Source organism: Ptychodera flava, chromosome 15 (assembly GCF_041260155.1).
Source record: "Ptychodera flava strain L36383 chromosome 15, AS_Pfla_20210202, whole genome shotgun sequence".
Lineage (NCBI taxonomy): Eukaryota > Metazoa > Hemichordata > Enteropneusta > Ptychoderidae > Ptychodera > Ptychodera flava.
Genome location: NC_091942.1, coordinates 37,813,511 through 37,841,423, shown reverse-complemented (window position 1 = coordinate 37,841,423; position 27,913 = coordinate 37,813,511). Strand labels below are relative to the sequence as shown.

The 27,913-nt window shown below is 36.6% G+C and overlaps 1 protein-coding gene across 1 annotated transcript; it reads right to left on the bottom strand.

Moving 5' to 3' along the window:
* Positions 1-26,735, bottom strand: LOC139152089 (protein phosphatase 1 regulatory subunit 7-like). Its single transcript, XM_070725188.1, has 16 exons — positions 26,580-26,735; positions 20,139-20,325; positions 19,160-19,249; positions 18,593-18,664; positions 17,816-17,874; positions 17,292-17,344; positions 16,714-16,856; positions 15,893-15,979; positions 14,849-14,920; positions 13,867-13,928; positions 13,168-13,291; positions 12,718-12,800; positions 11,599-11,714; positions 11,217-11,298; positions 10,363-10,494; positions 1-972 (listed from the first exon to the last, which is right to left on the bottom strand). Exons 1-16 carry the CDS (start codon positions 26,678-26,680, stop codon positions 924-926), a joined length of 1,512 nt encoding a protein of 503 aa, XP_070581289.1. The 5' UTR covers positions 26,681-26,735; the 3' UTR covers positions 1-923.
* Positions 26,736-27,913: the final 1,178 nt, after the last annotated feature.

Below are 27,913 nucleotides of genomic sequence, written 5' to 3'. Positions count from 1 at the left end.
GGACTCCCCAACTTCTTCTTGTTTGGTCAGTTTTTCAGAAGTTTTAAACAGGCTATAACTCTGCAATGCCTTTGTGCCCAAATGTCTAGTTTTTTTTATTCCACAGGGAATGTTGACTACTTTTATATTTTAATAGTTTTGTTGAAATTTATAACTGACGCTCTAGCCTTTCCAACCACCTTAAAACAGCTACAATATCACCTCTTATGGCAGTAGAAATTAAAATTTAACTTAGGATAAATTTGAAGTCCATTTCATCATACATATATCCAAGACAATCGGTAGATTGTTACAAAGTCCAGTAGTAATATCTTTACCTGGCAATTAACACAATAATTGGTGGCTTTTCTCAACAAAATAACACAACCACAGCCAAGTTCAAACAATGTGGTCATTTCTAAAGCAAAGTCTGATTGCTTTATACTCATATTCACATCAATAATTTTTACAGGTTATAAAGATAAGTACAACGTAAAAATGGTATGGATGGTAAAATTCATCCTTATGTTACACCTACCAGCATGGTTATCCAACTGTTGATTTAGCCAACTTGATGAGAGAAGAGCTTTGTTTACAGTAAATAAATATCAGAAGTGCTTGGGAAGAGTAAATGATGTTTCATTTTCTGTGTCATGGACAAGATCAGATAGGAAGTACCTATATCAGCAGCTTTGATCAGACATTACTTTTGCAAACTATGGAAATGCTAGTACAAGTTACTGTCTCCATCTTGACAACAAGCTGCCCAATTCCACTTCTTATTACATCACCATAGGCATCATTGCTCTCTTTACATAAAAAGGGAATCTCTGCTTGTCTTGGCCAAATGTAACCAGCAGTTGAATGACCAGGGGCATATAAAACATTGCTATGTACATATTTACACAAAAAATTCTCATTGCACATTTGTACAGAAGTTTGCTTCAAAAATTTTGTGATGCGAAATCTTGAGCATCTCTGATTCTTGACCTCCTGTAGGTAAGACAAAGAAATTCATGGAATTATGATATTCAAATACATGTCAGTTATGTGTGATAACTTTATGTCATAACAAATGCAATACTACAATAGTGATTGCTTTTGCCTTTTCCAATGAAATAAAACTTACCAGTACTCTTGCAATACAAAATGTTTACATGTAAATTTCATTGAATGTTAGCTGTGAAAATAAGTTTGCTGATTTACTTATAACTGCCAGCAACAAAACTATCTTGATCATCAGAAACATGTAGAGTTTTTTAAAAAATAGCGTCAATGACACTGTAGCTCCCATCCTGGACTATTTAGTGTTTGTTCTCTGGTCAGATATTTGAACATGTAAGAAAGGGATACAGTACCGTGGCCGAAAACGACACAGACCCTCTTCAGTTTGTAATTGCGTCGTTCTGTTAGAGCTGCGTCGTTCTGTTTTGACCTGCGCTCTTCAGTTTGTAATTGCGTCGTTCTGTTTGAGCTGCGTCGTTCTGTTTTGACCTGCGCTCTTCAGTTTGTAATTGCCTCGTTCTGTTTGAGCTGCGTCGTTCTGTTTTGACCTGCGCTCTTCAGTTTGTAATTGCGTCGTTCTGTTTGAGCTGCGTCGTTCTGTTTGAGCTGCGTCGTTCTGTTTTGACCTGCGCTCTTCAGTTTGTAATTGCGTCGTTCTGTTTGAGCTGCGTCGTTCTGTTTTGACCTGCGCTCTTCAGTTTGTAATTGCGTCGTTCTGTTAGACCTGCGTCGTTCTGTTTGAACTGCATCTTTCTGTTTGATCTGTGCTCTTCAGTTTGTTTTCAGCATAACTTGGAAGTACTGGAGTAAACATTTTGTAACAAACATTGAACGGTCACTTGGAGAATACCATTGCAACTTTGCAGGGTGCCCGTGGAATCATAGGTAGTAGAGGGAGAGGAGTTTAGTAGAGGGAGAGCAACTCCACACATCGTTCACATATTGGTTGTTTGCGTTTAATGTATGGCGGTGTGTATTTTTTGTTTCACTGTCTTGTGTACAGAACAGAATTAAATAGGTACTGCGATACAGCTGAATATGAATCTCAGTGCAGTCTGTAGCCTACTCCAGAGTTGAGACACTGCGTACGACACTAACGGTATGTTTCGAAAGTTTTCCAGACTTTCTTTATCAATCGCCTCAAGTCAGGTTCAGTGGATAAATTTCGTGGTATATTGGCAGATTGTACGTATTCCTATGTTGTCCCACTGAAGGTTTGTTCTTTCATTCTGGAAGCTAGGATGTCTAACTTTGTTCTATTGTTGTTAAAGGTTGTGTTCGTATTGTGTTTACTAGATTGATATATATATATATATATATATATATATATATATATATATATATATATATATATATATATATATATATATATATATATATATATATATAATTTCGAATCTCAAATTATGATTCAATTTCAAAGTACATTACCAGAATATGCCAGCGGGTCCTATACTTTTCAGTTGTGCTATTTTTGTAGGAAATATTTCTCTCAACTGTGTGCTTTTGCTGACCTCCGTTATAAATAAATAGAACGGAAAAATTTTCTTTTTGTCTACACATTTAGACAAGAACTGTTTCCCTAAGATAATGTGCACAGTAACAACATGTTTTTACTCTAATTTAAATAGCAGGGAGAGAGGTTATGCCTCCACTGTTACCCTTGGACGAGGCCACCTCGTGGTCGTCATCATCACTTGCTACACGTGGTAGAGCAGACAGTTTACATCCTGAGCATTTTTTGAGCAATTTTATAAGAAGGAAAGTGAGGGCAACTTCACACATCGTTCCTACCTTTGTTAAATGATGCAGTACATTGAGTCGATTAATGTGTGTATATACAATCTCTCTTACTACCTAACCATAGTGCGTTACTCACCTGTCTTGAACCGCTGCTAACTTGAAATTAACCAGAGGTGACACCATTATTAATGACTAGAAATATCGCAGTATAAATCTTTGACCCATAGAATAAAAGATTCACCAAAATTAAATTTCTTTAAAGCAAAGTAAAGGAAAGGCCACTCGATAGAGTCAAATGCCTTGGCAAAATCAATACAAAATAGAATACCAGGAATATCGTTTTCTTTTGTAAAGTGTATTGAGTCTAAAATCTTACAAACAGCGTCACCAATGTAGCGACCTTTCACATATTAACCAGCTTGATTTGGGTGAATCATTTCCCATAAAACTTTGAAATTCGAATTAAAAGGGCCTTGGCAACAATTTTTATAATAACAGTTTAAAAGATAAATAGGTCCCCAATTTTTCAGTTACAGACGATCTTTTTTCTTTTTTTATCAATCAACAGTTCGTGTTCAGTCTTAATTTAGAGATGTATTATGCGCACTCGCAGTAACGTTTTGACCCGTTGACCCTTTGCTGCGCGTGCGTAGAGCAGGAAGTTGATCGTACCTAAATGTCAGAGGTCAGAGCTAGCTCCGATCGCGCGGATCGCGCTAAGTTTTCTGCCTGACTGTCTACACCGTGTGTACTCCTTCGGAAGCTTCTGCTGTATACGGTAAACTTGCCGAATCAGGTCCACAGTTACAATTGATCAGGAATCAACGGTTAATAAACCTCTTTACAGTGATCCCATGATAAATTTGTGGAACCAGCGCTTAATTTTTAACTTTCCTGGGAGCACGATGCAAGGCCTGCGTGGCAGGGCGTGTGTGTTTTACCGGCGTTGGGGCCACAAAACGCCGGTACCCTGCGACGCAGAGCCCGCTGCCCGGACTTGTATTTCATGTTTGCATGCACGGCAGTTGTATTTCTTTTGGTGTTAAACTTCGCCATTGTACCGTCGACTGTTGTCCCTCCCTGCCTGTTAATGTTGATCATTTCGAATATATTGCCATGGGGCTGTGTATGGCTTATAATAAATATGATGCTGCATGGAGGTAGAAACTTCTTCCGCCATCGCCACGGTGAACGTACGTTGATGCTCCGATGGACGACTGCACTCTAGTCTGCAGAGGTACGTCTCAGGTGATCGTCAAAACCTAAAGCTTCCGCAATGACCCTCGGGGGCTAGGCTTCCATAACTGACATAGGTTTCTAAAACTGTATTTAATTTCCCTTCCCCTCAGTCTTTTGCTACACGCCAACGACGCCAAAGGAGTCTCGCCATGAAGCGGTTGGGAGGATCTGGACTAATGGAAGGAAACCAATTGAAGGGGAATTTTAGTCAGATGTACTACACCAGGATGATAAAATTTGCCTAAATAAAATTTGCTTCATGTGCATTATAACGTTTGTCTAGTCAAGCTTATAGGCTGATTTTCAGGTTGTTTTGATTTTGCTCTTGTTTTTGGGAAAACCATTTCCTCCAAAAACCTAGTTTGAGGGTTTTCTTTCGGTTTTGTTCTTATTTTTTTATCGTCATTATATTTTTTGCACAGTGCAATGAAAGCATTTGTTCTTATTAGGTTAATATAAAAGACACATGTCAGCAGAATATCACTCATAGTTAGTTACTCAACAGGACTGTCCATGCAGCACTATAAAGTACTACAAAAACAAGACAGAGAAACATTTATTTACTGCAAGAGTATTTATTTGAAAATTATAATACTTATATTGTTATACATGTTCATGGTGTTGTGAAATATAATAAAGATACTGCAATATGATTTAGTAGTGTCTTTTTAGTGTCTTTTTTAATTCAGATCCTCAGTCATGAAAAGCAATACAAAATTACTGGAATAACAATACTGACTAAGTTCAAGGTATCTCTTGTAGAAATACCCAAACTGCAGACCTTGAAGATGCATCACCAAATTGACTAATCACAGGGCCAGGTTACTTATCCATGTGACCCCATACATATATCATCTAAAAAACAAAAACTTTGCTTGGCAACCCTAACATCAAAATTTTTGACTCTCCAGAAGACAATTTGTTATTGTACTCTACAATATCTGATACATGCAATATTTATTTTCAAACGAGATCAAAATCCTAAATATTTATAATGGTGTATTTCCCCTCTTATCACTTAACATCGAACTCAGTTTAAGTTTGAACCCATCTAAAGTGCGGTACGTACCAATGACTTGATTCAATTCGTATACTGCCACTAGACGTAGCCGGCCCTGCGTACAACGCTGTATGTTCCTGCGTTACACGGATGGGAGGACGTATAGCGCCGGGAACACACACTATTGTACGCAGGGCTACCACTTGACGCAGCTGAACACTTGGATGAAACTATGGACAATTGAAGGCTGTATTTTTTTCACTAAAAGAATTCCTTGGCGGGCTGTTCTATAAGTCGCCATGCATGAGATCGTTATATTCTTGGTACGTTTACAAAGCTAAAACGTCGGAATTTCCCAAAATAGAAGTAGGCCGCGATGCATGTAAGGAAATGCCGAGTGTCCCCCAATGTCCCCCAAGGCGCAACGGCCATAAAATGCTGGCCTTTGTGTCCACCAATTGTTCATCGACAGTGTTGTTCACGTGGGATGAAAAAATCGGCCGAAAAAGACACTGTACGATGGATTTGAATATACTGAATGAAATCATGGATATTCTGACAGAAACAACATGGCGGAAACCCTGAGAGGATCGCTTAAAGTATTGCATAAAATCTACCGGAAATCCTAACTTTCCACCCTCGCTGGTAGCCATGACGTTAACTGAAAGTCCAAACTGTTTCTGCTTCCAAGCTTGACCCGAATATGTCTCTCCATCGCCTTTACACAAGAGCCGAAAGCACCCGGTGCGGTGTGCGTACCCTGAGAAAAATCCATTTTCGTGTTGAACGGGTCGCTTATGCAAATGTAGAACTGCGCATGCGCAATGCTCCAAAATACATCTCTAAATTAAGAGTGAACACGAACTGATAAAAGTAATGGTTGCTTGTCTTTGGGAAACTGACACTGACAAACTCTCCATATGGACGTGTACATATAGTTGAAACTCAGTACAGTTAAATTACCATATACAAGGGCCAGAAACGCCATTCCCCAGACTTTTATTACAGGACATGTTTTTCAAAGCTTGGTAGCACTCTTCGAGACTCAAATAACCCTCACAAATATTTGTTCTGTAATTCTGACAGTGGAATATGCAAATCGCCAGTGAACTCTTCTGGTTTTTCTTCAGGAAAACAATGTGTAGTCTGGTATAAATTTCGATAAAATTCTTTTCTGCGAATTATAAAATTTCATTTAAATCTGTAGATGCTTGAAGTTTACAAATGTCATCTTACTCTAGCACGTTGAATAATACCTTGTGTTTTGACTTTGTAAATATCATCTAAAGCTCTCTGAACTTCATCAATGTCTTTTCATGTTTTTCTATTTCACTTTCTTAATTTCGAGGTCCTTTTTTGATGCTCCAGCTTTTTTTCCTTGTGTCTTTGACACTTAGCCCGTTTTTGCTGTATTTTATACAAAAATCCATGATTTTATACTATTTAAGCCTTGGATCAAGAACGTCAGTGAAATCTTGTCCCAAATATTTTTTTCATGCTGCAAACCTTCGAGCAACCAATAATCGCATACAGAAGGAACAGAAGTATGCGATACACTTATAAATGCCAGACTTCACAAAAGCTACAATAGATGGCACTCCGATTCACATGAGCATACACAAACACAACAAGACCAAACCGTAGACATAGCTTCCGTAATTGAACAACAAACTTTAGTGGAACAACATATTAACACATAAAATCAATCAATCATTCAACATGTCTCACCAATCAAAAATGAATTTTAAGTGACTGATGAAGAAAACTCTGTTTTCGAAACGTAGCTTCAAAGGATTGCAGTGTAACGCTAGTCTCTCCGCTCCAATGTGGGTTAACAGCAAGACACGTAAATTACGGGTACGTCTCGCCATGCCTAATCAACCCTTTACATAAAACAGCTAAACATGATATACACACATATAGAATCATACACAAAACGCAAAGAATTCACATATGAACGATGTGAGGAGTTGCTTTCCCTTTATTACAACAAAACAAACCGAAGAGCGACGATCAAACAGAACGATGCAGTTCAAACAGAACGGCGCAATTTAACTGAAGAGCGCAGGTCAAACAGAACGACGCAGCTCAAACAGAACGACGCAATTACAAACTGAAGAGCGCAGGTCAAACAGAACGACGCAGCTCAAACAGAACGACGCAATTACAAACTGAAGAGCGCAGGTCAAAACAGAACGACGCAGCTCAAACAGAACGACGCAATTACAAACTGAAGAGCGCAGGTCAAAACAGAACGACGCAGCTCAAACAGAACGACGCAATTACAAACTGAAGAGCGCAGGTCAAAACAGAATGACGCAGCTCAAACAGAACGACGCAATTACAAACTGAAGAGGGTCTGTGTCGTTTTCGGCCACGGTAATAAAGTGCATGAAGTGAAATACTTAAATGTAATGTACTGGAGACAGTGAAATATGTTTAATGTATTTATTCAGAATATAAAATGGAAAAAATACAGAATTAGAAATATCGAATACTGTGATACAACCATTAACTCAACAAGTCATTGACAATGACATAGTCCCCACTTGTAATAGGAGTATTAGTCTTGATGGGGCAGGGAAATGTGGTCATTAAGAAGTATCACTGGAGTGTATATGTTGAGATCTATGGGCACATAGGTCTATGTCGTTGTTCCCAATTTGAAACACATGAGGCATGTCTAAGTTATGGTTCTAAATCGGGAAAAAAGATCAGACCTCTAGCAGTATTGGCCAGCCAAAAAATACATATGCGCATAATAAATGAGGTACAAGATGTGACATCTTAAGGTCTAATATCCTATCAAAATTGGAGGGTATAGAACTTGTGGTTACTGAGATATGCATATATATGTATAATCAAGGTCAAAGGTCATTGAGGTCACATGACATTTTGAAAAAAAAATTATATTGCTAATTAATCCCTATATGCCAAAAAAATCAGACCTCTAGCTCTATTCGCTTGCCCAGAATTAGATGTGTGCATAATTAATGAGGTAAAGCGTGTGTTGTCATAAGGTCTCCCATCCTACTAAATACAAAGGACATAGCACTTGTGGTTACTTATTTATTGACATAAACATATATTTTAGGTAAAAGGTCATCGAGGTCACATGACATTTGGTCAAAAAATTTCTCTCCTATAGTTATCCCTATATACCAAAAATCAGACATCCAGCTCTATTGGCTTGCTCAGAATTAGATATGTGCATAATTAATGAGGTACAGTATGTGGTGTCATAAGGTGTCCAATCATACCATACATGAAGGGTGTAGCACTTGTGGTTACTGAGTTATGGACAAATATGTATATTTGAGGTCAAAGGTCACCGAGGTCACGTGACATTTTGTCAAAAAAATTGTATTGCTAAGTTATCCCTATGTACCAAAAATCAGACCTCTAGCTCTATTGGCTCGCTCAAAATTATATATGCACATAATTAATGAGGTACAATATGTGGCGTCATAAGGTGTCCCATCATACCATACATGAAGGGTGTAGCACTTGTGGTTACTGAGTTATGGACGAATATGTATATTTGAGGTCAAAGGTCACCGAGGTCACATGACATTTTGTCAAAAAAATTGTATTGCTAAGTTATCCCTATATACCAAAAATCAGACATCCAGCTCTATTGGCTTGCTCAGAATAAGATATGTGCATAATTAATGAGGTACAGTATGTGGTGTCATAAGGTGTCCCATCATACCATATATGAAGGGTGTAGCACTTGTGGTTACTGAGTTATGGACAAATATGTATATTTGAGGTCAAAGGTCACCGAGGTCTCATGACATTTTGTCAAAAAAATTGTATTGCTAAGTTATCCCTATATACCAAAAATCAGACCTCTAGCTCTATTGGCTCGCTCAAAATTAGATATGCACATAATTAATGAGCTACAATATGTGGCGTCATAAGGTGTCCCATCATACCATACATGAAGGGTGTAGCACTTGTGGTTACTGAGTTATGGACAAATATGTATATTTGAGGTCAAAGGTCACCGAGGTCACATGACATTTTGTCAAAAAAATTGTATTGCTAAGTTATCCCTATATACCAAAAATCAGACCTCCAGCTCTATTGGCTCGCTCAGAATGAGATATGCACATAATTAATGAGGTACAATATGTGGTGTCATAAGGTGTCCTATCATACCATATATGAAGGGTGGTAGCACTTGTGGTTACTGAGTTATGGACAAATATGTATATTTGAGGTCAAAGGTCATCGAGGTCACATGACATTTTGTCAAAATATCCGAGATATCTGCGTGAACGGATGGACTCACGGATGGACGAACAGACTGACATGACCCAATCTATAAGCCCACTGGACTTCATCCGTGGGGACTAAAAATTGTGTCACTGCATCCTTTTTGCAATATGAATAAAATGAGAAACTAAATTTTTATTTTTCATGGCCTTATACATGGGAGTCTATGGAGATCTGCCTTATACATGGGAGTCTATGGACGTGTAAACTAAAAATATGCAAATTTCACCACAATTTGCCAAAATTTGGGAAAGGTCACTCCTATGCACTTCCATACCAAGTTTCAAATCAATCGGACTTGTGGTTTCAGAGAAGAAGATTTTTTGACCAAAAATGGGAGAAAATTACAAAAAAAATCATGAAAATAGGAAGTCCAAGATACTGACTCAAGATGTGCACAATCATTTCAGGTCAGCCCAAAGTACTTACATGCTAATTTTTCATGTAATCTGCTCAGTGGTTATTGAGTTTTTTCAATTTTGACTGTTTTTACATTTTTTCACTTAATTTGCATATTTTTGGCAATGACAACTTCATTTGAACAAAATCTCATCTACAGCCCATCATCCATGTACACACCAAATATCAAGATGAAATGTGCAGCGGTTTTGGAGTTTTTGATGTTGACGGACAGACATACAGACATACAGACATACAGACAGTTCCCTAGCCTATAAGAATAGCTTCCATTGCCATATATACATATGGCTATGGGAGCTAAAAAATGAAAGGTTTTCTTCAAACTTTACTTGCATTACTTAAATGGATTGCTTCTGTCTGCAGTAAAATGAATTCAAAAGTTGAAGGACAAATATAATCTTTCATTTGACTTTCTTTGGATTTGATCATTTTGTGTGTGATATCTGAGAATACCAGCTCAGTTTTCATTGAAACAAGAATGATCATAACCATTGTAATATTATGACCTGATCAAAACTTAGCCAGCCAATGAATTACAGTGTGATCACTAACTTGGCTTCTAATATTTCAAGAAAGTACAACATTTCTTATAAAGAATTTTCCCACTGGATACATTGTTGTTCACTACTATCATTTGCATAAAATAACATGTTCTGGTAGGGCTGAAAACGGGGACATAATGGAGAGACACTTACACACTGCATTTACTTGTAGCTGGTCTTCCATCCGATGTGCCAGGGATTGGAACACCATCAAATGATGTCATCACTGATTTCTTAGGAAGTTCAGCCGGCAGGGAATTTACTGACATGCGCACATTATCAAACCTGAAAGCATATATATTTCTTTATGCTATCATTTCACAGGCAACATACAATGTTTGTCAGTGGTTGTTTAATATTGCTGCCCCTTGATTTAGATCTATAAGTTACTGCAAAGTGTCTTGAAAGCTATGTGTAATTAAACGCAGAGAAGGTAATCCTGACAAAGGCAAATCAACCAGAGATCCAACTCCGAGATCTGTGGATACATGTCATATTCCTTAGCTTGAGTAGGACACTTGAGAGAAATGGATCTACCATTACATGACAATATGAATTATTTAAAACCAAACACTGTTATAAAAGGCGTAGAATATGTCATAGTTCATAGCAACACTTACAATAGAGCATGTACCAACTTACAGTGGAAAAAGTTCTTTTCTTGATGATTTGCTGTTGTAGGATATGAGTCTTCCTGACAGAAATAAGGGCTCAAAGCCATGCCACATTACAAATACTAAATATCTCAGAGTAAGGTACGTATGGGTTAATTGAGTGAGAGTTGTCACTGTTCTCCTGAGAACACATTAAATCAACTATTGGACCAAATATTCTCAATGTGTGCTAATGTTTGCTAAAATTGACCAGAAAACTGACATTACTGACACAAAACTCAGTCTATTTCATAACAATGTGGCAAAACTGAATATTGAATATTGCTTAAAACTTAAGCATCTTTGAAGCACTGATACAAAATGGTAATTGAACTATTGCAAGTGACTGCTTACCTTGATGCTAATGAGCTTTCAAATGTCAACATCTCTTGTACTGTAGATCTGATTTGATTCTCAACCTGTCTGCTACTCACAACTGTAAAGAAGAAAGACAGACATTCCAATTACATCTGATGCTGGATTACAAAATGTTCTGAAAGTAGAAGACGAGGTACTAACTCTCCTCTACAATATTATCAATGAATGTAAAATCAAATCAACAATATAAGTTCTGGAAAGCAACTCCATCATATCAGTGTTTTTCTGATAATGTCACTTTTGGTTCTTCAGATATTTCATCTCTTGACACAGATGATTTTGATAAACAACAAACTTGAGACCAATTCTGATTTTTGTTTTGCTTTTTCAAGACAGATATAAGTATAATAATGAGTACCTGTAGACACAGACATGGGTCTCATTACTGGTGCTGACTTCTGTTGAAGTCTCTTCATAAGGGCTCCATCTAAGATCTCTAGCCTTGGTAACAGCTGATGCAGCTCATGATGGTAGCTGTATGTATAAAACACAGAAGGAAAATCATGTAAATATGTAGCATGGCTTTGAAGGCTGTCAGTGTCACTCACAAAATCTGATGATGCAAAACATAGTTCGTTAATTAAAAGGTTGGTAGCTGTCACTGTTGATGATTTTTTTCAATTTTGTTTTGTATGTCAACTACAGTTTCTTGTTCTACTTCCCAAAGTAAGGTGAGATACACAGGGTAAGCTTGTCAACTTAGTCTGTACATGTGTAGACTGCATTGTTATTGTTAACAAGTGAATTCTATTCTGGACTGGAATTCAATGTAAACAATAAAAGTGCATTTTACATGGCACTGTATAGATGCGGTACTGACAAGCTAAAAGGTTAGTGTTTCAACATGCTATGGGAGTAGAATGAGAAACGTTAATTGATATACAAAACAAAAATAGTGAGAAAATCATCTAAAGATATTGCTACTAACCCTTGAAAAGGAAGCATACAATCTTCACATGTGTGAAACTTCTCAGTACCTTTGTAGCATGTCAGATTAAATGTCCCTATGTAACTAGTACACAACAAATGTCTTAGATTTGCTTCATTGGTAGACAAAACAGAGCTGACAGGTATTTGACTTCAAAAGTAGGTTCAATATATCACACATATCTGACTCTCCACGGCACATTTACCAAGTACCAATGCCTTAGAATAACACAAATATCATCTCACACAAAAATTTGAGCATTTTGAATAAATGTTTTAAAAGATGTGAGGCTACAGGGTGGCAGTCTTGCTAGCAAATACTGTAAGAAGAAACATGTGTGGTTGTTTTGGTATGTTTGAATTATTCAGTTTTCTGTTGCTGGTGTCCTTACTGTACGGCAATGGTGTAAATTTCACATAGAAATCAACCTGTCAGTTGTTTGGAAAACATGCTGTCATACTGAATACCGTGTATCACTAAAAATCACAGTCTATGATGTTTTATAGCTGTTCAGTTTCTGTGAAGTTTATTATCGATTTGTTATTTCACCTCTGTTTCTCTCCCCCTTCTGCTGCAAATGGATTGCTGGAGACAAACAATTCGACCAGGGTAGCCATCTTGGATAAACAACACTGGAAAACATACATATACAATACATTTTTTACATCTTATTACTCTATGTACGTACTTACAGTACAACTGATACAACCATAGAAATACCGCAATGAAATATCTTTGCACAAAACTAACAAAGGTTTGTAATTTTCTAAATGTATCACTCTATTCAAAGATCAGCGGAGGACGATCCAAATCTCTAATGAGATTGTAGAAACTATAAACAGGATTTACCAAATCATAAATATCCCTTCAAAATACAATTTTACATTTCCAAAAATGATGAATGTACATCTTTCTTGAAAAGATTCATGTTTAAAAAACAAACAGTAATAAAAAGACACAATATTTAGACTACCAGCATATCATTTTCTGAATACTCACAATCTCTTTCCAGTGTTTTATCCTATTACTGATAACATTGAGTGTTTGCAAGGATGGCATAGCTGAAATAAATGGCTCTAACAATTCTATCTGATTATGTGCGATATTCAAATCTTCCAATGACCTGTAAACATGAAAAAGTAATTAAAAAAAATGATAAAAAAAATCTGTGTCAAAAAATGCATTTAAAGTGGTCAACAATGAGTGGTCTCAAAAAAGTTTGAAAAGAGTTCTTCATATCATTTCTTTTAATTGGACCAGGGAAGTTACAGTTCGAGCGACAACTAACGATGGTAAGAAATTCCTTCATGAATGAGGAAACTGAGGGCTTTGTGATAAGATTCTTAATTTCAGTTAATTCACAATAGAAAGGATACTTCATCATATGGTTTGCCTGATAGTTATGATCAATAGCTGTTTGCTAATGGTATATGACAGTGCAAAACATTCATCTTTAAGTCTTTTGAACAGAACAAACAGTCATAACATCCTCATCTGACAATGAAGTCAGAGACAATTTGATGGTTGCCTAGTACTAACTACATTGGTCTTGATCCTGACAGTTCAGTGCAATGCAAAAATGTGTATTATTGTATGATCACAGCTGTGTCACCAATAGCACATGAACATGCAACAGTGATTACCGGTATATTGTGAAAGACAGACAGAAAGATATATGATCTATAAATAGTCACTTACTTAAGTTTTCCGACAGCTTTGACACTTTCATTTGAAAGATAATTATTGCTTAGATTCAGAGTCTGCAAAGAGATTATTTTGATGTTACTGTAAAGTTAATCCAAAAATTGAATGAAAACTCAACCAATGTTTCCATACAAACTGATTTGTGAACAATGCATAAAGTTATATTATTGAGTCATGAATTAGGAATAATTGAAATAATTGAAAAATTGAAACATACAATAGCATATCCACCTATGTTTTATTTAAAACCATCATATATAGTGAAATAGCATTTGAACCAAATTTGGTGACTAGGTTGTGATTTCTATGGATTATTAGTCAGTGATATAATGCCCTTTTTGCACAGAACATATTGATCTCTATTCTAATACTGTCAATTCATTGCATACTTGACTTTGAAGTTAGGTTTGATTGGAAATAGGAAAAATTCAAGAAATCAAATTATAAACCTACATTCCATTGTGACTGATGAATAAAGTCTGTCAGTACACTTGACAGCTGTTTCACAGCATCTTCTTAGGTTCATTTCAATTTTACCATTAAATATTAGAAAAGTACATTTCAATTTTACCATTGAATCTTAGAAAAGTACATTTCAATTTTACCATTGAATCTTAGAAAAGTACATTTCAATTTTACCACTGAATCTTAGCAAAGTACATTTCAATTTTACCATTGAATATTAGAAAAGTACATTTCAATTTTACCATTGAATATTAGAAAAGTACATTTCAATTTTACCATTGAATCTTAGAAAAGTACATTTCAATTTTACCACTGAATCTTAGCAAAGTACATTTCAATTTTACCATTGCATCTTAGAAAAGTACATTTCAATTTTACCATTAAATCTTAGAAAAGTACATTTCAATTTTACCATTAAATATTAGAAAAGTACATTTCAATTTTACCATTGAATATTAGAAAAGTACATTTCAATTTTACCATTAAATATTAGAAAAGTTCATTTACTCACTGTAATATTAGGAAGCCCTTTCAGTCCTGATATATCTGTTAATTTGTTGTTTGACAGATCAACTTCCTGAAGCTACAATGGAAGAAATCAAAGAGATGGGTCACATTAGTCAGAAAATTCTAAACTGCAGTTGAACACTACTGTAACATGCATGAATAGTATCTCTAGCTATTTTGAGGAGCAAAAATGGAGAGGATATTTACCCTACATGTCAGAAAAAATTCAGGACAGACAAACTTGTCAAACATCTTGATTGTGAGGCTGATCATGAGTGTATTTTATATCTTAATACTAGGTCCTTTTCCTGAAATCACACGAGCCCTTGGGAAATTATTGCAAAAATGACAGCCACTTGATGAAATCCAACAACAATATGAATCCCATTCAAGATCTCTAAAGTGTTTATGCTTGCAAAATGTTGTTGTAATGATATCAAATGATCTGGTACTTTTTTACTAAATCTGTGAAGAAAACATCACTGAATCTGAAAAGTCAAACAAACAGTAGCTAGACTACCCTGTGCATCATTTCCATATGACAGTACATTGACCTTATGAAGTCTTAAAGCTGACAGCACTGGCACATGTTACATTTCTGGGAAATAACCCGGTACACTCAAATGTAATTGCAATCATATATTCAAATATTTCAGTAGCTGGTGAATAACCTTTAAAGACGAAGACATGAGGTCAGATTTCAGGCAGTAGAGACAAGTTCATCAATTGTCTCTGCATTCTCCCAACTCATGGCTAGTTTTGATCTTCAGACTAGCTCAAATTTCATACTATAGATTTTAAATATCAAGTCAAAAGAAGCTTCCATACATTCAGTTTTTAATTTGCCATACTGTATGCATACTTACTGGAAGATATCAAGTGCATACTTATCTCAGCACCGGCTTGTTAATTGAGCACCAGCATGTCAGTTTATCACAGATAATCTTTGATTTATAAAGTCATCTAGATATCTTAGAATTTAAATCTGATACCATCCCAGAAATGTAACATGCACCTTTGGCCAACAGAACAACCAGTCAACACATACCTTCTTACATCTACTGAGGTCAGTAACTCTTTGAAGTCTGTTCTCTGAGGCATAGAGTTCCTCCAAACACTGGAGACAGTTCAAACTCTGTGACAGTGTAGAGAGAAAATATCAGATTCTGTAGCTTCTTTGACTTACTAACAAAATAAATACATTTAGAGTAAAATACAAATATTTTGAAAACAGTTTTGATGAATATTATTGCAAGATATAGCCTCAGTCCAACTACAAACATTGAAGTCACTCAGAAACAGTGGGCATGTCCCAGAATCTTGACAAAGCAAGTACGATCTTGATATGTTTTAGTAGTACATCCATTCAATACTTGCAATTGAAAATGTGTGACTGCAAATTCAGTAGCTTTACATAAGTACGTGATTCTTGCAGACACACTGAATCATTGATGCATACACTGCAAACCTTCACTAATTACAAATGTGAAAATACTACACTGTTGAATCATCAAATGATTGATCATAAACAAACTATTGTTAAATAACAGGCTCCCGGGCTACCATAAAATGTTATACTGACTGATTGAATGAACCCAAATATAAAGATGAATTGAATTGGACAAAAAGGCTATTGTTTGAAGTACATGAAACATTTAAAGTTTTGACATGGTCTGGGGCATGCACACCTAATTGTGCCATTCATACCCCATAGCGCTGAAGACCTTAGAAAATATTAGTAACAATCACATTTTCATGTCTTGAGTCTAACATGGTTGTCAGAGGCCCAATAACAGAACTTACCTTAATATGATTAATTACCAGCAAAATGGTATTACGTGAATGATTAAACCATTTATGGGTACTTACCACAAGGTTATCAATTCTATTGTTGCTGATGTCTAAGAAGGTGAGCTGACCACAGACTGCTAACTCTCTGGATTCCACTTTACATATCTGATTATTATCAAGCCTCAACATCTTCAATTTCCTTAGATTTGAAAGACCTTTCCCTGTGGAGATAAGGCTTCCACGTCAATGTGAAATGCTCAATTCAAAACTGAGATGAATAAAATTAAAAACAGTGACGGTATACTACCAACCAGAACAGAGAAGCATTGGTATTGACAATTGACTGGCTAATCCAAATAACTAATGGGTAAAGTTTCAAACACATGAATAATAGTACTTGGCAATAGTACAGAATACATGAAATCTAGGAACAGGTTTCAAACTTTGGGAATAACTTTTATAAAAAGAGTCTTCAAATACCATTGAGGTGTTTCTTATCATCATCTTTTTTGCACAAAATGTGTCATACATTGGATTTCCATTTCATATTCACAATAAAAAGCAATCACTTATACAAGTTGAACTGAAACCTAAACATATGTATGAAAAGGAAATTCACTTTAATGTAAATTCTCCTGAAGTGTAAAGTGACTCACCTATTGATCTAATCTTGTTGTGTTGCAATAAAAGATTACACATTTCTTTGCACCTGATGATTGAAATAGATATTATGCATCATTGAACTCAAATAAATAGTCATATAGAATTGTCAATTTTGTCAATACCTGCTTTGAAATTCTCTGACATGAAATTGTAATATGATGTCTTCACATGGTGGATATTTTGATGAGCTAACAGAATTATTTAATGGATGAAGAATATGGGCTGCTCATGGTTATAGCTGTTGACGTGGTAACAGTTTTAGAGTTTAGCGTTTTCGGCAAAGAATACTCTTTTATATAGTTGTGTATGAATATTCAGAGTATGACCTAAATTATGGACCTCCTAATTTATTAATAACACAATGGAAGTTCTTTTGTGAGTGTAACACTCCATTTTTTTATCTTTATTTATGGTCAAAAGCCATACCACCAACTGTAACACTCTCATAAATATGCTCCTAAAATGTGCACATTAACAAAACATCTCATAAAGTTAAATGGAAACAAAATGAACTTACCCTTCAAGATTTTTTATTTCAGTAATTTGATTACCATACAGTTTCAGCTCCCGCAGATCCTAAAGAGTGACAAAAAGCTAAAGGAATAACTATGTGTTGTGAATATTTGGCATCTTTTTAAACACACATACAACACCTTATGTTTTCAGGTTTGACAATCTTATTCTGTGCATAGCAATGTTCTTGATTCACAACAAAAATGACTAGGCTAAACTTCTCCTTCTTTAGAAGTCATTTAAGTAATTTTCAATTAGTGCATAATAGTTCTGACATCACACTTTATTACTTCATAACTAATGTATTTCATACATTGTAAACTGTACATAGCATGGAGTATATTGTTCAAGGTCCCTTGTAAATAATTCTTTGAACACCTATTGATATTCAAAAATGAATGAAATACACAAATTTTAAGAAGTTTTGCCTGTTGCAATATTAGCACTTTACTTTGGTATCCAGTCTATGACACATTAGAATCACTGAAACGTGTACCTGATAAACTCTCACAAAGTGATAGCAAAGTAGGGTCAAATGACACAATTAACTTACATACTTGCAAGAGAGAAGGGCACAATGCTCAATCCAAAATACCAAAACTATTTGTTTATTACATCTGTGACTTCAATGTGCATGGTTAAATTCATAAACTGAGATTACTGGTCCTAGAAATATGACATTTACTGCATTATGACAACAAGATCATTTTCTGTGGCAAATGACAGTAACAGGTGACAACACAGCAACAGCATAAATGAGCTCAAACAGCCTGATACTTACTGTATTCAAGTTAAGGTTTTCAATGTTCTTGATGTAATTACAGGACAAATCCAATATCCTCACTTTGGCAAACTACAAATAGAGTAGAATAGAGTGCAATTTAAGAAACTTCACAGTAGAGGATAAAAGGATAAACAAACTCATTTTAAAGTATTATTTGTTTGATCATACTGTAACTGGTAGACAAAGACTATTATAATCTATGGAATGTAACATTTTCTTTTCATTTGTCAATGATATCATCCAGGGAAAAATCATACCTCAGTTTCATTACTCAATTTCTGACCAACATATCAATGCTGACAGATCATGAAAGATTTACATGCACTTGACATTGTACAGTATGCATGAAAAGAAATTTGGTTCACCTACTACTACCATACACATTGTACTATATACAGTACTTCTAACCGTCTTTACATTATTTCTTTCATAAAATATTGCACTCTTAGAAAGAGGAAGCACATGTGATCTCCTTTCAATGATACCAAAGATTTACATAAGTTTGCCATATCACCAACAATTTGTTGAGGGGCAGGGAAGCAAAGATTGAAAAAATTAACTTACCTTAGTAAGGTTATTTATTTGTGCTATTTTGGATGCATGTAAATCTACCTCATAGATTCTATCATAAGTATTTTCTCCAGAGTGTTGCAACTGTAGATCAAAAACATGAAAACCTCTTTAACATTACACAAGAAAGTTATTACATATACTTCACCATCTTCCTCACCAATGATAATTTTTTTATACCCTTTTTGACTCATTGAACATGTTCTGACACCAAATATCAACTTATCAATTTTTTCAGATATTTCTATTCTGTTTTGCATTGAAGGTTAGCAATATTGTATAACACTAGCTCTAGTTTCAAGTCTTTCAACCCCTTTCAGAAAAAAAAAATACAATTTATCAAAATATGGTTTCTTCAATATTTACCATACTGGTACATCAACAACATTTTTTCATGTCTGAAGTGATAATTAATCTTGATGTACACAATATTGAGGTTGGTTAACAATGACAAAGCATGTTTTTGTGGGTTTGTTTTTTTTCACCACTAGCCAATGTCACGTCTACAAAAGTGTATTATTTACTTTGTGGATAGATAGCAAAATACTCCAGGATGAAGCAAAAATAGAAAGATGTAGTCCATACATCTATGAAGACAATGTATATAATGAAAATTACTGACCATTGTAATTACAGCCTTGTCAATGCAGGTGAATTTTGTTATACAATCACAAGATGAATATTGATAATGTATCCAATTATCTAGTGTTGGGACCCCAGGTGTTTTCTATATTTTCAAATTCCCTGGCATTGCCCAAACCTCTAAAATAATAGCAATAATGTATGCTTTTCCAACCAATAATGGAATCAAGTAAACTTTGCAAATGCATGATGTGCTCATCTTTGCCTCATACATTGTGTTGTGCAAAGATTCCTTGCGTCCATTATGGGCTGGGAGTGGGTACATTATTGCATAAGTAAATGGCTAAAACAATGAATTTTTCAATTTAAAAAAAATGATTTCAACACTCACAATCATTTGAGGATTGATTTCAGAAGTTATCCTGTTTGATGCTGTCTCTTGACTTGTATCCCCAGCTGATGGAACGTCTATCATCACTACACTTTGTTCAGTGTCACTGTCATCATTCTCAACAGTACTGTCACGTTTGGATTTGGTTGCACTTCTTCCATTGGTAGCACTTCTGACCTGATGATTTCTGTGAGGAGACAATAGTCACAAGTTACGGCTTAAATGATATGAAAAATATAAAAACTGTTAAGAAGGTACTGACTGTAAGTACAGTAATACCTGACCTTATTGAACTCAGTTGTAGAGATGGTGGCATTTCAACCTTTGCTTGTTCTTTGCTGTTTTGTGTTCAGCTGTTTGTCACATCTAGAATGAGACATGTAGGCCATTTCTACATCGGACTTTGATGAGATTGGAGAGGATACATATACCTCACAAATTATTTATCACAAAATTACTTTATGGTCTAATTTACACATGATGTGAAGATTCATTTTTTACAAGGGCTGTGGATGGATTGGGAATGTAGTCAATAAACCTTGTCAGCCATCACATGTAAAAATGTTGTGAAGTGCGACCAGGATGACAGAGGAAAGGGGGCTATTGGGATAGTGCTCATTCCTAAACAGTGACAGAAACTTCACCTGTTAATCAATGGAACACTGACCTGTTCATTTCTCATCAACTAAACTGTTTGCAGTACCAGGCACTTTCATGTACCAGTACATAATCCAGTACAGTACAGGCCCACTTCAACAGGGAATGCAAAGTTATCTAGTTCTCTGGTGCAATATATTGCTCTCAGAACCACACATGCACAGAGCAAGTCTAAGGTCAGCATTTCTGAATTGCCTGTCCTAGGTGCAACCTTCTTAGCAGGTGCCTGATTTGGCTAGTGCAACTAAGACTTGTCGTTAACAAGAGCAATAATAGTACAAGAGCCATTGCAGGGAGAGTGTGTTTCTTTCTGATGTATATCATATTGTGTCCTTTTGAAAGATGGTGTTACCTGTGACATGTGATTGCCAGGATGCATAATTGAAACGTGGACAGAAAGTGAAATGTCAAAAAGCGATAAAAGTTTGACTTTATTCTACCAGATACTAAGAAGTTGAATACACTGCTGTACACAATTTAAAATAATGATATTTATATATAATCCCATGGTATTTTTCTCTGTTTGACATCATCGTATACGAGTGTTTTTCGCGGAGCCGTAGAACTTCGAGCCGAAGGCTAGAAGTTGTACGGCTTCGCGAAAAACACTCATATACGATGATGTCAAACAGAGAGAAATACCATGGGATTATATATTTATCACATGAACAGTCTTCTTCTTATTTTTCATTGATGTGGATGGATCAAAATTATTGTAACAAATTGCATGATTTTCATCGCGATTTTGTGTTTTATTTATGTGGATTAGTTTCATTTCATGAGTAAAGCGACTCGTCATCCAGGAGATGTGCAAATGTTTACAGGTATACTTTCATTCATAAATCCGATTAAGCTGAGATTTTGATACAACATTACCCAAGCCCTGCGTACAGGTCTGTGTGTTCCCGGCGTTATACTGCCTCCATCACAGCCGTATAACGCCGGTAACACACTGCCCTTATTTATTGTTTGAACGGCATTTCGTGCTTGTGTGTGTCCTTTTCCTGAACTAGTCCCAGCAAAAATGTTGATTTTTGAACGAGTAGCAACGCGCACGCTGATTGTATTCCACCATCTGAACAGCTTCTAGTCATCTCCACCCCTGATCGTATTTAATTCTCTTTCTACCAGGCTCCATAGACAAGCCATAGAAATTACTACAACTTGGGAGAAAGGATTAACCTGTCAGCCCTGGTCACCTTGAACCCACTACTCTGGTCACTTCAACCCCACCTACCGAAGGGCTTTGGTAGAAGCAGGTAATGCTAAGAACACACAACGTACCAAAATTCCCCATGGCCAAAAGGCAGATGTATTTTATTCTTGTAGAAGGCAAATCATCGTCACTTTATTAAGGTGGTTGGAAAGGCTATTTTTGCACCAATTCTTTTCTCAGAGTTAATGTCAAATTTCAAGTGTTAGAATCAAGATATTTAGTTCAAATTTTCAGGATAACTCCCTTAGTTAATATTTTCTCCAAAGAATATAAAAATTGTATATTTGCAGCCATGATTTTGAAATATGACACCAGTAAATATTAAAATTTAATTTTTCATATATTTTTTTACATATTTGAATTTAATAATAATTGGATAGTATTAATATTACCAAATTAGTTATAAATATGTTGACACTATTTATTGTAAGATTTGTACGGCAGGATTTATAAATAAAATTTGTTTTTATGATTTACATGGGTTATATATCAAAAAATTATTAAAAATTCTTTAAATTTCAAAATGTGATTTTTCAAAAAGTACTTCAAATACAGGAAAATTGTGCCTTACAAATCTTATCTGTAACCTTGTTAATAGGCTGTAAAAATTCCATGTCCATATCTCATTTCAAAGTTGGATTAAATTGGTATACAATTATGTAGGAAAACTGTTATTCTGTCAAAAATGTTGAAAACAAGCCATATTTGCACCCCTCTTTTGAAGTCAAAGAGCAGTTTTTTTGGTTAATCTCACTTTTGACACCTCTTTGACACTCAAAGAATATAAAAATGCATTTACAATAGCAGTCACTCACTCTGAATGCCAGCACCGCCTTGTCAAACTTTCCTGAAAAACAGCAAATAATGACTTTCCCTTTTCAAACATTTTATTAAAAGCTAGGGGACCTCTACCATAGTTAATACACTAAGGACTCCCCAACTTCTTCTTATTTGGTCAGTTTTTCAGAAGTTTTAACAGGCTATAACTCTGCAATGCCTTTGTGCCCAAATGTCTAGTTTTTTTTATTCCACAGAGAATGTTGACTACTTTTATATTTTAATAGTTTTGTTGAAATTTATAACTGACGCTCTAGCCTTTCCAACCACCTTAATACACACAGGCACTAGACTGTGGTGCCTGAATTTAGCATATCAAAATGGCTACATTACTGTTAGAAGCAAGCAGATTTTCTCACAGAAACACCGTCAATTCTCCCTGGCAAGTTGCATGATATATTTAAAATGTTGTCATGTAACAGGAAAAGAGTGACGAGACCGAAGTGACTAGGGTACCGGGGTCAAGGGGACCATAACCAGCGACCAGACAGTGTGCGCTGCCTGTAATAGCACTCCAATCATATGTTGATGATGGCTCTGAAACAGGACTTAGGCATTGTGAATAAAACAGATTCTTTCTTTGTAGCTTTTTATTGATTGAAGTAGTCTTTGGTGTTGAGATATGGACTGATTACAGTTATTGGGAAGGTTAATTTCCTGACGGGCAGTTGATGAGCAGTAATAGTCGGACCTGGTTTGGGTATGAAGAATGAGATGGTTTTGGTGTGAAATGGTATGGGACGTGGTGGTGTGGTGCAACTTGGCTTTGGTGCGAAGAGTCTGGCAACGTTATGGGTAAGTGGTGTGGGACGAAGTGGGTTTTGGTATGAAATGGCACAGGTGTATGTGGACTGGGATTCCCAGACACATCACACCATACCATCTCGTCCCATACCATTTCACACCAAAACCACTTCGCACCAAAACAACCTCATACCAAAACCTCTTTGCCTCAAAATCATTTCACCCCCCAAAACAATGCCACTTCACCCCAACTGTTGTCAACCGGTAAAGCCAAAAATAACCAACCACTGCCATAGAAGTGTTCATCACATTCAGGACTACAGGTAAAGTCTTGAAAGTGTACACATTTTCAAATAAATGACAAGAGCTATTCCCCGCAACGCACCTGTGTTGTAAATGTAACATTGTAGTTTGCATTTGTCTTTTTTCTAATTCTACAGTTTTTGGTTTTGTGCAAGAATAAGTGGTTTGTAGAGGCAAAAATGTCCTGACACATTAATGCTTCAAAGCTGCAGGTAAAACAACGCTGTGATACATTGTTGTTTCAGGACGGGTAGTATTATGATGGTACATATGGCATACACTGGTGAAGTAGTGTTAGTACAAGTGGGAACTTGGGGTGAAGTTGAGTTGGACGAGATGGTACTTAGGACGAGGTGGTTTTGGTACGAAATGGTTTTTGGATGAAGTTGTGTGGGGCAAAGTGGTTTTGGTGCGAAGTGTTTGGACCCTGTGGACTGGATCATGTGGGTAGTTTTAGTTATGCTACATTCTGACATGTGACAATCCACACACGGATAGTCTATGTATCAGAATGTTGGAACATAGCATAACTCTACAATAAAATGGTAACTGGTAGATTGGGCCCAAGTCGTTTCGGCCTCTTAATTTCAGGCCCTGAGTCCATTTTGGCACCGCAACCCAAGAGGTCTCGGCATCCCTGTTTCGATTTTTTTTCAAACTAATTATTAATTGACTGACCCGTCATATTCGTATAAAGCGAACCTTTGCGTTCTGACCAGTACTTTTATGTGCATTTTGTGCGATTTTGCCATGCCATTTTGGCACTGTCTTCAATCTTTTGCCGTATCAGCGGCTATTATCGATAAACTTGTATCACAGATTTGAAAATGAATAATGATATGATTTTTTTTTTCTTACGGTGTTCTGCCATGTTCTCACAAAGACACAAGTAAGTACGTGAATGTTGAAATATACATTTTTAGTGCTTTGATGAGTAACGTGTAACGTACATTACGTTCTAGCACTAGTTACCCGAGGTAGCCTGCTGTGGTAAATCACGGTTTGTGCACAGTCGCTCGAGAGCTATTCAGCTCTGGGACTATTCGCCCCATAGACGAGTGTACATAAGCGAGGGTGGGTCCTACTACAAACTGCCCGGCAATGCAGGGCTCGAAATTAACTTTTTCCCCAGGTAGTCAACTTGGGCTACCATTTTCTGAAGTCGGTAGCCCAGTGACAATGGCTGGTAGTCCATGAATATTTTAGTTTAGGGATACTGTACTCGTCCCAGTATAGGCCCTGGTTCAGCAACACTAAATAGCAGTAAAACTAGGGGCTTCAACTCGAGAAACCCCAAGTTATTGTTAAGTGTCACGAACGCTTAATTTATGCTAATTTATGTACATTTTTAACACTTTCTATCACTTTCAGAATCGGCTTACACATCCAAAGAAATTGTAACTTGAGTAAAGAAAAACAGAAAAAACTATTCTCATGATCTTTATGAACTAGCATACCTTGCTACACCCGAGTCTCTCTGTACAGAACGTAATACATTGATACTGATCAACAACCATAGATAAAAGACAGCGAAACTCAGCAAAGCTTAACTGATACAGTGTTTTATATTACTATTTCAAATCAAGCTGATTGCACAATCTCTTGATATAGAAGTGACAGTTTTGTGAAATTACTATTTCAAATCAAACTGATTGCACAATCTCTTGATATAGAAGTGACAGTTTTGTGAAATTCCAGCATCAAAACCCTAAAACTTGACACAAGTACGGCTTGTATGCTGCCGATCAACAGCATAGTGTGAACTGGCATGCAAAGACTGCACACGGAAAAGCAACTCAACATTTTAGTATCAAATGCTCTGTATCTTGTGAAAACAACAACATAGCAGTGAAACTTGTAATAGTCGCCAGAAAAAAACTCTTCACAGATGAAAGAATAATTGCTTCAAACAATGAAACTCCATGTTACTGCATTTAGCTCGTCCGAAAGTGACGGACATCGCACGCCAAGTATTTCATGTCCAAGGTTTTGGTAGTCCGTGTGGCTACCATTTCATGGACTTTGGTAGCCCCAGGGAAAAGTTGGTAGTCTATGGACGCGGGACTACCGCTAATTTCGAGCCCTGCAATGCCCGGCGACACACAGGGCACTGCCCGGCACGAAAGAAGCGTGTCAGTTATCACAAGAAGTCGATATCTACATGCCACAGACCACTAACTCATATTAAAAACCTAAAAACGATAGTTCAAGCCCCAAAACGTCGATTTACTGGTCTATAGTATACGGCGTTCGTAACCTTACGCCCTGTGTGTCGCCGGGCATTGCCGGGCAGTTTTTAGTAGGACCGGCGAGGGTTGTTTCTTGCTTATGTACACTCGTCTATGGGCGAATAGTCCCAGAGCTGAATAGCTCTCGAGCGACTGTGGTTTGTGGAGGGACCGTGGATAAATAGAGCGGTGCTGAGACGTGTTAAGTCGCGGTGCAAGAACGACTTGGGGCCGGAAATCTGGAGGCCGAAACGACTTGGCGCCGAAACGTTAAGAAACCTACTAAAACTACCCAGTCCACATACGCCTGTGTGAAATGGTTAGGGCCGTCTGCTGCATGCTGTGTACCTACCAACAAGCCACTGTCTGTGAAACCCGTTCAAACAGATTTTACATTTGTCACAGAGGTCGCTACTCAAAGTCGAACAAAACTCAGATCTTTGCTGTCACACTTACCTAATAGGTGGAGTTTTTCTTTGATAATGTGATGATGAAACGGATCGGGAAGGGGGTTTGGGTCTCCCTGAGGAGAACTGACGGAGAGTTTTAGCACTCATTTCGACGGAAAATATTTTGGCATTGTGTTCAGCAATGCGCCATGTTTAAAATATTGTTCGTTTGTTTGCGGGTAACTTTCTCCAGGTTACCATGCCTCAAATGTACGCGTCCCAGCAGGGCAGCGTTCCAGGCATGGCAGGTGAACGTAATCATGTGATAATCACAATCGTTTGGTGGGCTATTCAGCTCCGGGACTATTCGCCCCATAGACGAGTGTACAGAAGCGAGAAACACCTCGCTTCTGTACACTCGTCTATGGGGCGAATAGTCCCAGAGCTGAATAACCCACCAAACGACTGTGGTGATAATACACTAATCAGTGTTTTTCACGGGATTGGTGGGGGAGGGGGTTGCAGGGGAAATCGATTGCGCCTTGTATCCCGACAGTTAGGAATTTGACCGCTACGTTGAGACACTGGGACTTTGTGGTAGCTTATTAGTAGCTTATTAGTCTAATTGTCCCAACATATAAATCAGGCTCAAATACAAACCCTTCAAATTTATAGAGGAATCGCCATTTCAAGCTGTTTAGGAAAATTATTCACTAATATGTATAATCATAGATTGACAGAATACCTGAATAAAAACAAGAAACTGACTGAACAACAATTTGGCTTTCGGAAAAACTGACGCGTACCTCCGATAACATGTTTATATTACAAACCATTGTCAATAAGTATCTGTATCATAGTGAATGTTCGAATACAAACAAAAGTAAAAAAATGTACTAAAATGCTTCATCGATTTAAAAAAAGCATTTGACAGTGTTTGGCATGGTGGCCTCTTGAGAAACAATGTAACAGGCAAAATGTATAATATTATAAAATCCATGTATAGTAATATGACGTACAAGATTAAAACTAATGGGGGTCTAACTAAACAATTTAAATCTACAGTAGGGTAAAACAGGGATGTAACCTAAGTCCAACGCTCTTCAACCTGTTCATTGATGATCTTCGAAACATCTTTGATAATGATAAGTGTGACCCACCAACCCTTGATAAGACTAGCATCAGCTGTCTTCTCTACGCTGACGACATCGTCATTCTGTCAAAGTCCAAAAAAGGACTACAAAATTGTTTGGACAAATTAGCCATGTACACTACAAAATGGCACTTAACGGTCAACACGGATAAATAAATATTATGATATTTAATAAGTCTAACAGATATTTGGATAATGACGTATTTTTTATTGGGGGTAGGGAGCTTAAAATAGTCAAACAATTTAAC

Bases quoted from the DNA above. Each gene is read 5' to 3' on its own strand.
- LOC139152089 (XM_070725188.1), bottom strand. From the start codon at position 26,680: ATGAGTGCTAAAACTCTCCGTCAGTTCTCCTCAGGGAGACCCAAACCC. The intron at 12,801-13,167 runs GTGAGTATTCAG...TATGTTTTCCAG, and splicing joins TAAAACACTGGAAAGAGATT to TGTTGTTTATCCAAGATGGC. The intron at 10,495-11,216 runs GTAAGCAGTCAC...ATATGCTTTCAG, and splicing joins GAAAGCTCATTAGCATCAAG to GTTTGATAATGTGCGCATGT.